The sequence below is a fragment of the Hemiscyllium ocellatum genome, chromosome 12, assembly GCF_020745735.1.
Source record: "Hemiscyllium ocellatum isolate sHemOce1 chromosome 12, sHemOce1.pat.X.cur, whole genome shotgun sequence".
Classification (NCBI taxonomy): Eukaryota; Metazoa; Chordata; class Chondrichthyes; order Orectolobiformes; family Hemiscylliidae; genus Hemiscyllium; species Hemiscyllium ocellatum.
The window spans coordinates 85580244-85592334 of record NC_083412.1 but is presented as its reverse complement, the minus strand read 5'-3'; the positions used below and the strand labels follow the sequence as shown (position 1 = coordinate 85592334).

The 12091-nt window shown below is 42.0% G+C and overlaps 1 protein-coding gene across 1 annotated transcript in view; it reads left to right on the top strand.

Annotated features, from left to right (window-relative positions):
* LOC132821182 (interferon-induced GTP-binding protein Mx1-like) overlaps nt 1–12091 on the top strand; it is a 57250-nt gene that overhangs the window by 31786 nt on the left and 13373 nt on the right. The window contains exons 6-9 of the mRNA XM_060833818.1: nt 5875–6013; nt 8859–9057; nt 10126–10204; nt 10314–10436. Of these exons, the coding sequence (XP_060689801.1) occupies nt 5875–6013; nt 8859–9057; nt 10126–10204; nt 10314–10436 (540 nt within the window). The remainder of the gene's footprint in view (nt 1–5874; nt 6014–8858; nt 9058–10125; nt 10205–10313; nt 10437–12091) is intronic.

Here is a 12091-nt window from a genome sequence, read left to right as displayed (position 1 = left end):
TATCCACTTAGATAGAACACCCTGCACACCATCTTCACTTACTCCATTAGTTTACCATGGGGAACCTTATCAAATGCTTTGCTAAAATCCATGTTTATGACATCTACAGCCCTTCCTTCATCTATCAACTTGGTCACTTCCTCAAAGAACTCTATTATGTTGGTAAGGCATGATCTCCCTCACACAAAACTATGTTGCCTATCTCTGATAAGTCCAATCTTTTCCAAATACATTCTCCAACAACTTTCCCACCACTGACTGGTCTGTAGTTACCCGGAATATCCATACTACTCTTCTTGTACAGGGGGACAACATGAGCAACCTTCCAGCCCTCCGGCACCTCACCTGTATTTAAGGATGCCACAAAGATATCTGTCAGCGTCTCAGCTATTTCCTCTCTCACCTTCCTCAGCAACCTGGGATAGATCCCATCCGGTCCTGGGGATTTGTCCACCTTAATAACCTCTAGCCTACCCAACACATCTTCTCTACTTATGCCAACATGATCCAGAGTTATCAAACTTCTATCTCTAATCTCAACATTCATCATGTTCCTCTCCTCAGTGAACACTGATGCAAAGTAATCATTCAGAATCTCACCATTCTCTCAGGTTCGACACACAGCCTTCCTTCATTATCCTTTAGTGGACCAATCCTTTCTCTAGTTACCCACTTGATTCTTATATAAGAATAAAATGCTTTGGGATTCTCCTTAATTCTGCTTGCTAAAGCTATTTCACGACTCCTTTTAGCCCACTTGATTCCTCATTTAAGACTTGACCTACTCTTCTGATATTCCTCCAGGGCCTGTTCTGTTCTTAGCTGCCTGGACCTTATGTATGCTTCCCTTTTCCTCTTGGCTAGTCGTACAATTTCTCCTGTCATCCATGGTTCACGAATCTTGCCCTTCCTATCCTTTGCCTTCAACAGTTCATGCCTACCCTGCACTATCTTTAACCTATCTTTGAAAGCCTCCCGCGTCTCAAATGTGGACTTCCCTTCAAATAGCTGTGTCCAATCCACATTTCCCAGCTCCTGCCTAATTTTGATATAATTGGCTTTGCCCCAGTTTAGTACTCTTCCTTTAGGACCTCTCTCATCTTTGTCTACGAGTATTCTAAAAATTACAGAATTGTGGTCACTGTTCCCAAAGAAATCCTGCACCCACAACTTCTACCACCTGGCCTGGCTCATTCCCCAGTACCAGATCCAATATGGTTCCTTCCCTCATCGTGACCATATTGACACACTGCTCTAGAAAACTCTCCTGGACGCTTCTTACAAATTCTGCCCCATTCAGACCTCTGACACTAAGTGTATCCCAGTCAATGTTGGGAAAATTAAAATCTTCCATCACCACCACCATGTTGTCTCTGCACCTTTCCATAATCTGTTTACCTGCTTGTTCTTCTACCTCACACTCACTGTTGGGAGGTCTGCAATACAGCCCCAACAATGTGACTGCACCCTTTTTATTTCTCAGCTCCACCCATAATGCCTCACTACTCAAGCCCTCCATAGTGTCCTCCTTTAGCACCGCCGTGATATCATCCCTGGCCAGCAATGCAACTCCTCCCCCCTTTTACTTCCCTTCCTGTCTTGTCTAAAACATCTATATCCTGGAACATTTAGTTGCCAATCATGCCCTTCCTTCAACCAAGTCATTGTGATTGTAATAACGTCATACTCCTAGGCACCAATCCAAGCCGAGGTTCATCTGCCTTACCCACTATACTCCTTGCATTAAAGTATATACACTTCAGGCTGCCAGTTCTTTTGCATTCATCTGCTCACTGCCTACTCTTCCCCTTATTAATGCTAACTTCATGATTTCCACCTCACTATCTACTTGTCTTTACTTCTGCTTCCCAGCCCCCTGCCACATTAGTTTAAAACCTTCCCAACAGCAGTAGCAAAAACTTCCCGAAGGACATTAGTTCCAGTCTGGTTCAGGTGTAGACTGTCCAATTTGTAATAGTCCCACCTTCCCCAGAACCAATCCCAATGTCCTACAAATTTGAACCCTTCCCTCCTACTCCATCCCTCAAGCCACATGTTCATCCTGCCTACTCTTTCATGTCTATGCTGGCTAGAAAGTGGCACTGGTAGTAATCCCAGTTTGAAACTCACCAAGTCTGGCAGCATCTGTTGGAGAAAATAGAGTTAACGTTCCGAGTCATCAGAAATCAGCAAATTGCTGTCATCTACTTTGTTCAGTTGAACCAGTCGCAGTGTGTGTACATATTTTTCTTGTCTGCAGTGAATAAGGTCCTGTGTATTGATATATGTAGCTTCCAACTCACACAAATACCCGACACAGTGAGCCCAGATGAGAATCTGAAATTGGTTGTCAGCACAATTCTTTGCAATGTCATGGTGGTCCAGCAAATGTTGTCCAATTGCAGAATCACACATAATGTCAGACACTCTGTTCCGAGTTTTGTAAACAGGGGCTTGGGAATGTATGGTCAGTGCTTTAGTTGTTGTGAACAGCCTGACGAATTTGCTGTTTGGTATGATCCACTAGTTTTTGGGATATTGTACCTGGCATAACACCAGTACTGAAATTTACATACTAGATTACTCAATTATGGGATAGTCAGAGCATCTTTTTGGTTTCATGATGGCATTCCATTTGTGGTGTACCCCACTTGTATCGGTCCTGTGAAACAGCTGGCTTCTTGTGTTGCTCAGATTTTGGAGATACTTTACCCTTCCAGGGTAATCTGAGATAGACTTGGCACTTTTCAGGAACTAGAATGAGCAACTTACTGCCTTTCATGAGTTTGTATGATTGATACTGAGAAATGGTTTGACCAGTTTAGACATTATCGCATATGGTGACTTTAATATGCCTCGTTTCAGCATCAAGCTTGCAGGGTGAGCAAATGGCTTGGGACTTATTTGTAAATTTCCAGATAAAGCCAAGCTTAGAGTCCATGAAACTGTAACAATCCTAGCATGTATACTGACTAGTGAAGTGCAGTAGAACATTGTAGAGAACCCCTTGGCAGATTTCTCAATAAGGAGGTTAAGGAAATCCAGGATAGACCCACTTGGAGTCCTGTGAGAAGATCTGGGCACCACACCTCAGGATGGATATATTGGCCTTAGAAAGAGTACAACATAGGTTTACAAGAGTGTTATGTGAAATTCAGGGATTTAGTTCTGAGGTGAGATTATAACAAATTAGGCATATAATCTTGAGAATTTCGTAGGTTAATGGGGTGTCTGATCAAAGTCTTCAAGATACTAACAGGAAAAGATAGAGTAGATAAATTATTTCCACTGCTTGGAGATTCTAGACCCATGCTGGAAGACCGGAGGTTGGCAAACGTGGTGCCACTGTTTAAGAAGGGTGGTAAAGACAAACCAGGGAACTATAGACCGGTGAGCCTGACCTCGGTGGTGGGCAAGTTGTTGGAGGGAATCCTGAGGGACAGGATGTACATGTATTTGGAAAGGCAAGGACTGATTAGGGATAGTCAACATGGCTTTGTGCATGGGAAATTATGTCTCACAAAGTTGATTGAGTTTTTTGAATAAGTAACAAAGAAGATTGATGAGGGCAGAGCAGTAGATGTGATCTTTATGGACTTCAGTAAGGCGGTCAATACGGTTCCCCATGGGAGACTGATTAGCAAGGTTAGATCTCATGGAATACAGGGAGAACTAGCCATTTGGATACAGAACTGGCTCAAAGGTAGAAGACAGAGGGTGGTGGTGGAGGGTTGTTTTTCAGACTGGAGGCCTCTGACTACTGGAATGCCACAAGTTTTGGTGCTGGGCCCTCTACTTTTTGTCATTTATATAAATGATTTGGATGTGAGCATAAGAGGTACAGTTAATAAGTTTGCAGATGACACCAAAATCGGAGATGTAGTGGACAGTGAAGAGGGTTACCTCAGATTACAACAGGATCTGGACCAGATGGGCCAATGGGCTGAGAAGTGGCAGATTGAGTTTAATTCAGATAAAGGCATGGTGCTGCATTTTTGGGAAAGCAAATCTTAGCAAGACTTATACACGTAATGGTAAGGTCCTAGGGAGTGTTGCTGAGCAAAGAGACCTTGGAGTGCAGGTTCATAGCTCCTTGAAAGTGGAGTCGCAGGTAGATAGGATAGTGAAGAAGGTATTTGGTATGCTTTCCTTTATTGGTCAGAGTATTGAGTACAGGAGTTGGGAGGTCATGTTGTGGCTGTACAGAACATTGGTTAGGCTACTGTTGGAATATTGCATGCAATTCTGGTCTCCTTCCTATCGGAAAGATGTTGTGAAACTTGAAAGGGTTCAGAAAATATTTACAAGGATGTTGCTAGGGTTGGAGGATCTGACCTAGGCTGGGGCTGTTTTCGCTGGAGCATCGGAGGCTGAGGGATGACCTTGTGGAGGTTTACAAAATTATGAGGGGCATGGATAGGAGAAATAGACAAAGTCTTTTCCTTGGGGTCGGGGAGTCCAGAACTAGAGGGCATAGGTTTAGGGTGAGAGGGGAAAGATATAGAAGAGACCTAAGGGGCAACTTTTTCACACAGAGAGTGGTACGTGTATGGAATGAGATGCCAGAGGAAGTGGTGGGGGCTGGTACAATTGCAGCATTTAAGAGGCATTTGGATGGGTATATGAATAGGAAGGGTTTGGAGGGATATAGGCAGGGTGCTGGCAGGTGGGACTAGATTGGGTTGGGATATCTGGTTGGCATGGACGGGTTGGACCGAAGGGTCTGTTTCCATGCAGTACATCTCTATGACTCTATGAGCCAGAATATTCAGGAGAGTTATTTGGAAGCTCTTCTACACACAGAAGGAGGAAGCCATTTGGAAGTCTCTTCCACAAATGGTAGATGGTGCGAGGTCAATTTTAATTTTAAATCTGAGATCTAAGCAAAGGTATTATGGAATATTGGCCAAAGGTGGGAATGTGGACATAGGCCACAGTTCAGTCATAATGTTGTCATTCATCTTGAGATGACTAGAATACAAAAGCAGGGATGTACTTCTGAGGCTTTATAAGGCTCTAATCAGACCACATTTAGAATATTGTGAGCAATTTTGAGCCCCATATCTCAAGAAAGATGTATTGGACCTGGAGCAGGTCTAGAGGAGACTCATGAGAATGACCACAGAAAGAAAGGCTTAACATATGAGGCATGTTTGAGGACTCTGGGACTTTACTCGATGCAGTTTAGAAGGATAAGGAGGAATCTGATTAAAACTTTCAGAATATTGAACATTCTGGACAGAATGGACGTTAGATGTTTATGTTGGCAGGAGAGATGAGAACCTGAGGGCACAGCCACAGAGTAAAGGGAAGACCTTTTGGAATGGAGATAAAGAGAAATTTCTTCAGCCAGGAAGTGGTGAATCTGTGGAATTCATTGACACAGAAGGCTGTAGAGGCCAGGCCATTGAGTGTATTTCAAACAGAGATAGATAAGTTCTTCAGTACCAATGAATCAAAACTTATGCAGACAAAGTAAGAAAATGGGGTTGAAAAATCTATCAGCCATGATTGATTGATGGAGCAGACTTGATGGGCCGAATGGCCCATATCCTATATGTTATAGTCTTATCTCATTGAATGATGCAACAGCCTCGAGGAGCTGAATGGACTACTAATCTTCCAATGTCCTTCTGAAAGGGAGCTTACTTAATTGCTCCATTTCACTTGAATATTGAGAACAGTGCAATGTTAAAAAGGTCAGAAAATGTACCTTTTTTTCAGCCATAGTCAATAACAGTTAAGTAAGGAAACACATAAAAATTGTTATGGTTGGCTTCATTATGTGATTCTTGCTTCTGAATTATTTTACTACTTCCCATGAACTTTGTTTTGGTTACTTCCAAATTCTAATACATTAATATTTTATTGCAGATTAAGAGACTCATTAAGTCATTTATTAGACGACAAGAAACGATTAACCTGGTGGTTGTGCCATGCAACGTTGATATAGCAACCACAGAAGCTCTGAAAATGGCAAAGGAAGTGGACCCTTCTGGAGAGAGGACTCTGGGTAATTAAAATAAAAAATGTCCGTGCAGCCATGATGATACTGAGACAGTTTTAAATTAAATCCTGAACACATTTGCTCAATCATCAGATATATTGGAAATAAGAGCTATTGAATTTTTGGGTCTGAAGAGAGTGAAAGGATTTGGGGATACTGAGAAAATTGTTGGGTTTTTAAAATTTATTCATGGAATGTAGGCTTCATGGCTAGGCCTCGACCTATTGTACGCCCCCTGCTGCACTTGAAGATGGTCCTTCTTGAACTACAGCAGTCCGTGGGTTGTTGGAACACCCACAGTGGGAGTTCCAGGATTTTAATCCATTGACGCTGAAGGAGCAGCAAAACATTTCCAAGTCAGGATTCAGAGTGGTTTGGAATGGAGCTTGCAGGTAGTAATTTCTCTGCTGCCTTTGTCTTTCTAGATGGGAGTAGTTGTGGATTTGGAAGGCACTTCTAGATTCTTATTGAATTAAAAGGTCAGTTATCATCTTTTTGAATGTTAAAAGTACTGAGTCCCGCTCTTAGTTCTTATGTTCATGTGAAAATGGGCAGAATCAAGATCAACTTGGATAGTTTCTTGCCAATGAATAAGAATCAGGGCCATCACAGTATGTGAAGAGAAGTAGGTAGGTAGACATATAGGAAGACCAAACGCTTTGTCCTGACACAAATGATTGAAATGCAGCACTTTTATTTTGTGCCACCATATTAATTAAAGTTAAACATCACACAACACCAGGTTATAGTCCAACAGGTTTATTTGGAAGTAGAAGCTTTCGGAGTGCTGCTCCTCCAACAGATAGCATGATCCTACTCCACAACTACCTGATGAAGGAGCAGTGCTTTGAAAGCTAGTGCTTCCATATAAACCTGTTGGACTATAACCTGGTGTTGTATGATTTTTTTTAACTTTGTCCACCCCAGTCCAATAGCCGCACTTCCTCATCATGTTAATTAAAGTTGTACGATGATCATCAATGCTATATGCAGCCCTACAGATCAGTCTGGATGCTGTGATTTTATGCCTTTGAAAATCACAATTCATCATGAAAATACTTCAGTTTCCTCATGGAACACACTCTGAATTGTTATTTTAAGAAAGAAGTCAGTCTGTTTAAAATATGGACACAGTGGCTTCATCCATTAAACTACTTTAGCATGTTAATATCACATAGTACAATTATAGTAGTGTAATATTTACAGTTGGTAGTTTAATTGCAGAGATCGTGGGATTAATTCCCATCCTGGCAGATTTTGTCATTGAATTCACTAAATTTCAAATGCTTTGTATCTATATTTTGAAAAAATAAAGTTTGCAAATTTACCCAGGATATTAGACACTCTAATGAAGAACTCTGCAGGTGTAGGATTTTTGTTTGATTTGTTTGAATGAATGGAAAATCCTCTTGGGCCCACTGACATCAGCACTGAAAGCTTGTGTACTTGCTCCTGGCCAAGGAACCCCAGAGACAAACGCAAACAGCACACACTCACTGAACACAACTGGGTCATGTTGCAAATGGATCTGAAAGTGTTAATATTGAGGAGTGCAATAAGCACCACCCACTTTGTAGACCACCTCAAAGGCTGTGCAAACAATGTCACTCACAGAGTCAAAGAGCTGGACAGCACAGCAACAGGCCATTTGGTTCAGCTCGCGCTTCCTGACCAGATATTCTAAATTAATCTAGTCCCATTTGCCAGCATTTGACCCATGGCCTCTAAACCCTTCCTATTCATATACCCATCCAGATGCCTTGTAAATGTTGTAATTGTACCAGCCTCTACCACTTCCTCTGGCAGCTCATTTCATAGACGTAATACCCTCTGTGTGAAAAAAGTTGCCCCTTAGGTTCCTCATAAATCTTTGCCCTCTCACCATAAATCTATGCCCTTTGGCTATAAACTCCCTTACCCTGGGAAAAAGACCTTGGCTATTCACCCTATCCATGCCCCTCATGATTTTATAAGCCTTTATAAACTTTTGTAAGCTTCTGTAACACCGCCGCCGCCCCCCCCCCCCCCAGCCTCCGATGCTACAGGGAAAATAGCCCTAAGTTATTTAGCCTCTCCCAATAGTTCACACCTTCCAACCCTGGCAGCATCCTTGTAAATCTTTTCTAAACCCTTTCAAGTTTCACAACATCTTTCCTATAGCAGGAAGAACAGAATTACATTAGATTAACTACATTATGGAAACAAGCCCTTCGACCCAACAAGTCCATACCGACTCTCCGAAGAGTAACCCACCCAGACCCATTCCCCACATATACCCCTGACTAATGCACCTAACACTCCGGGCAATTTAGCAAGGCCAATTCACCTAACCTGCACATCTTCAGATTGTGGGAGGAAACCGGAGCACTCAGAGGAAATCCACGCAGACACAGGGAGAATGTGTAAACTCCACACAGTCACTCGGCCAAGGCTGGAATCGAACCCGGGTCCCTGGCGCTGTGAGGCAGTATTCCAAAAGTGGCATCACCAATGTCCTGCACAGCCACAGCATGATGTCCCGACTCCTGTACATATCAAATCAACCATTAACCAGCTGCTAACATACTCTGAACTATATCTCATTAACTGCAAGAGATTCTTCATGCTCGTCCAGGAAGTGGTTTCCTCTAGTCCAGTATGATTGAGCATGGGCTGCACTTTCCTCCACTTAAAGAGGAAGGTGGCATCAACTTTCATCATGAACAGCAGCTCACTCAGTCCAAAAAGCTGACATGGCCCTAGAACAGATGGGACAGGAGAGGAATTCACACTTGAACAACAATAACTAATGCAACAGCAAAGTGACATTGTTTTCTCATCAATTCTCAACACTCAATTGTTGGAATTGCAGGTATTTTAACCAAACCTGACCTGGTTGACAAGGGAACAGAAAGCAACGTGGTGGATATTGTACAGAACCTCGTTGTGGAGCTGAAGAAGGGTTACATGATTGTCAAGTGCCGTGGACAACAAGAGATTAATGACCAACTGTCATTGAGTGAAGCAATAGAGAAAGAGAGGAGGTTTTTTGAAGACCATGAGGACTACAGGTAAAACCAAAAACAATAAAGAACTTCTGTCATTTCAAGATCTTGAATTTAATCTTATCTACATCCACTCCAGCACCACGTCCCTTTAACACCTGAACCCTGTGCTCTCTGGTGAACACATGCTCCCACTCTAGTAACGTTTTGATTTTAAAATATTTGTCCTATTCAAATGTTTCCATAGCTTGAGGATCTGAGCTCTGGAATTGTCTCTGTAAACCTCTCTCTCCCTGTCTCTTTTCTCTTTTATAAGATTCCTTAAAATGTAACTTTTGGCCAAGATTTTCATCACCAGCCCTAATATTTCATAATATAGTCAATGTCAAAATTGAGATACTTTCTTGGAACATATTATTATATTAAACATTCTCTATACATTTAAGTGTTGTTCTTCTAATTCAGAATATGTCTCTCCTTTATTTTTATTGCCTTACTTGGACTCTTTCTTTGTTCTTCCTTCATATCCTGCCTTCTTCTCACTATTACATTCTAGCTTCCCTCCAATAAGTAGGAGCTCTATAATGTCCAGGATCGTCACCCAAAATCAATATTGTTTTGCTGTTATGGCTTACCAGTCTTCACTTTGAGAACATCATAAGGTCTTTAAGCACCAGTGGAAGGAAGGTCATTACCATTTCCACAGGTCAACAATAGATAACTGATGATGATGCCGCTCCTTTACCAAGATTATGCTGTCCTTGGCATTTTTTTCAGGGAGGTCATGAAAGTGGCAATTCCGAAAAATCTAGGTTTGAAGGGTTTTAGGGGCAATTTGATTATAGCTAACAGATACCGCCTCAGGCACAAAGGCTTTCAAGTTTAAAAAAAACACTCGTACAATGAAAGGGGAGTGGCCAAGGCTCCCAGCTGAGCTTTTCTCTGGTTTGGTTTTAGTTCCCAGTTTTAATCTCCTTGTAACCATGTCCTGTAATGGTTATCTGATTATATCCATTCATCTTGATTTACATCGTCAGTTCGTGACCTTATTCCAAAACAATTTTGCTTCCACATGTTTGTGTTCCTGGAAATGACTCACCATGTGGCTAATTTGTGCAATTTCTTGCCCCTTAGACCTCTGTTGGATGATAAGAAGGCCACCATCCCATGCTTGGCTGAAAGACTCACGACAGAGCTTGTGGCACACATCATAGTAAGCTTTTGTCACATATTTTATGTTTCAATTTCCAGTGGTTACATCAGTTACTTCCACATGGGATTTTGTACATTGTTGATCACCTTCTTGTGTGTGTTTTTTTAAGCAATCATTGCCCGAATTATCAAAGGACATTGAAGAGAAACTGTCTGCAACAACCAAAGAGTTGGAACAATATGGAGAGGGAGTTCCAGACACTGTCCATGAGAAAACAACTTTCTTGATTCAGGTTGGTATTGCAACTGTTAAATCCTACAAGGATTGAAAAGTATCCAAACTAACAATGAGAAATAGCCAATGTGATTCTAATGGGCATCCTCAAATTAGATCTGAACCCTGACATCAGGGATTCCATCGAACATTAACAAGGCAAAATCTGCACCACTTCATACAAGTCCAGTAGCAGAAAAAAATTAAACCAAGGTCAGAGACTCCTTAAAACAAGGCTTCCTCAACTTCAATCTATCACAGGAACGTGATATAGCTGCACCAATATACTATACTTCCAGACAGCTGAAGTCCAGTCCGTCTGTGGGATTCCTGGTAAAATTGTAGCTTTGATCCCCAAACAGAAAGCTTATTTTAGTTTTAATGCTTTAATCACAGCTGCTTCACAAAAGGCGTACATCCAAGTTTATTTAAAAGCAGGAATGTGGCCTCCTTGTACAGAGACTGCTAACTTTGGATAATATCTGGAGATTTTGTCTTATGACATTCCTCCAATCTCCAACCCCCCATTCCCACCGGCCAACTCAACAAGGAGACCTACTTCACCAATATTTCTATAATTAATATTCCAATGTGCAAAGAAAATGGGGAAAACAAACATTTTTCAAACATTGCTATGTTTCTTGACCCCAAAGCTGCCTTCAAAGTGGGACCTGATGTGAATTATTCTGGACCAATGATAGGAACGGGCGCTCCTCATGCCGGTGGTGCCTACTATTGGCTGACAAATTAACGAGCTTCCTCTGGACTTTGCATACTGAGGGGTTGGTGGTGGAGGCCCCATGCTTGTGAGTCAGAAGAGGATATCTCTCCCCTGACCTGATCCGTCACCACTTTCATAAACCCTGCCCCACCAGATCTTGTGCAACATGGGCACTGCTTAGATAGGGGAATCTGCAGTGTGTGAATCTGCAGTATTGCATGCAATTCTGCTTGCCCTGTTGTAAAAAGGATGATGTTGACTTGGAAAGTGTACAGAAAAGATTTGCAAGGATATTACTGAGACTGGAAGGTTCGAGTTATAAGGACAGGTTGGATAGGCTGGGACTTTTATTCTCTTGATCGTAGGAGGCTGAGGGGTCACCTTTTATAGTGGCTTATAAGATCATGAAGGGCATGGATACGGTGAATAACCAAGGTTATTTCCCCAGGGTAGGGGAGTCCAAAAACAGAGGGCATAGATTTGAGGTGAGAGAGGAAAGATTTAAAAGGGACCTGAGGGGTCACTTTTTCACACAGGGTGTTGCATATATGGAATGAGCTGCCAGAGGAAGTGGTAGAGTTGGGTACAGTTGCAACTTTTAAAAGACATTTTGACAGGTGCGTAGATACGAGAGGTTTAGAGGGATATGGGCCAATCCTAGGAAACAGGACTAGGATACCTGGTCAGCATGGATGGGTTGGGCTGAAGGGCCTGTTTTTATGCTGTATGACTCTATGTCACTGTTCAATCATACTTTGTCATTCTGCAAACTTGTTTTATTCAGCATGCATCTTTAATAACTATTAGCATTACAAGATTATAAAGAAATGTCTCCATGTCCACAGAAGTCAAAGTGGTTCATTATTTCATGTTTCATCACATTAAACACATCCCCAGTGCAATCACTCTCCACAGTTGCATTAACCCAGAGATATGAGTAACCAGCGATCACC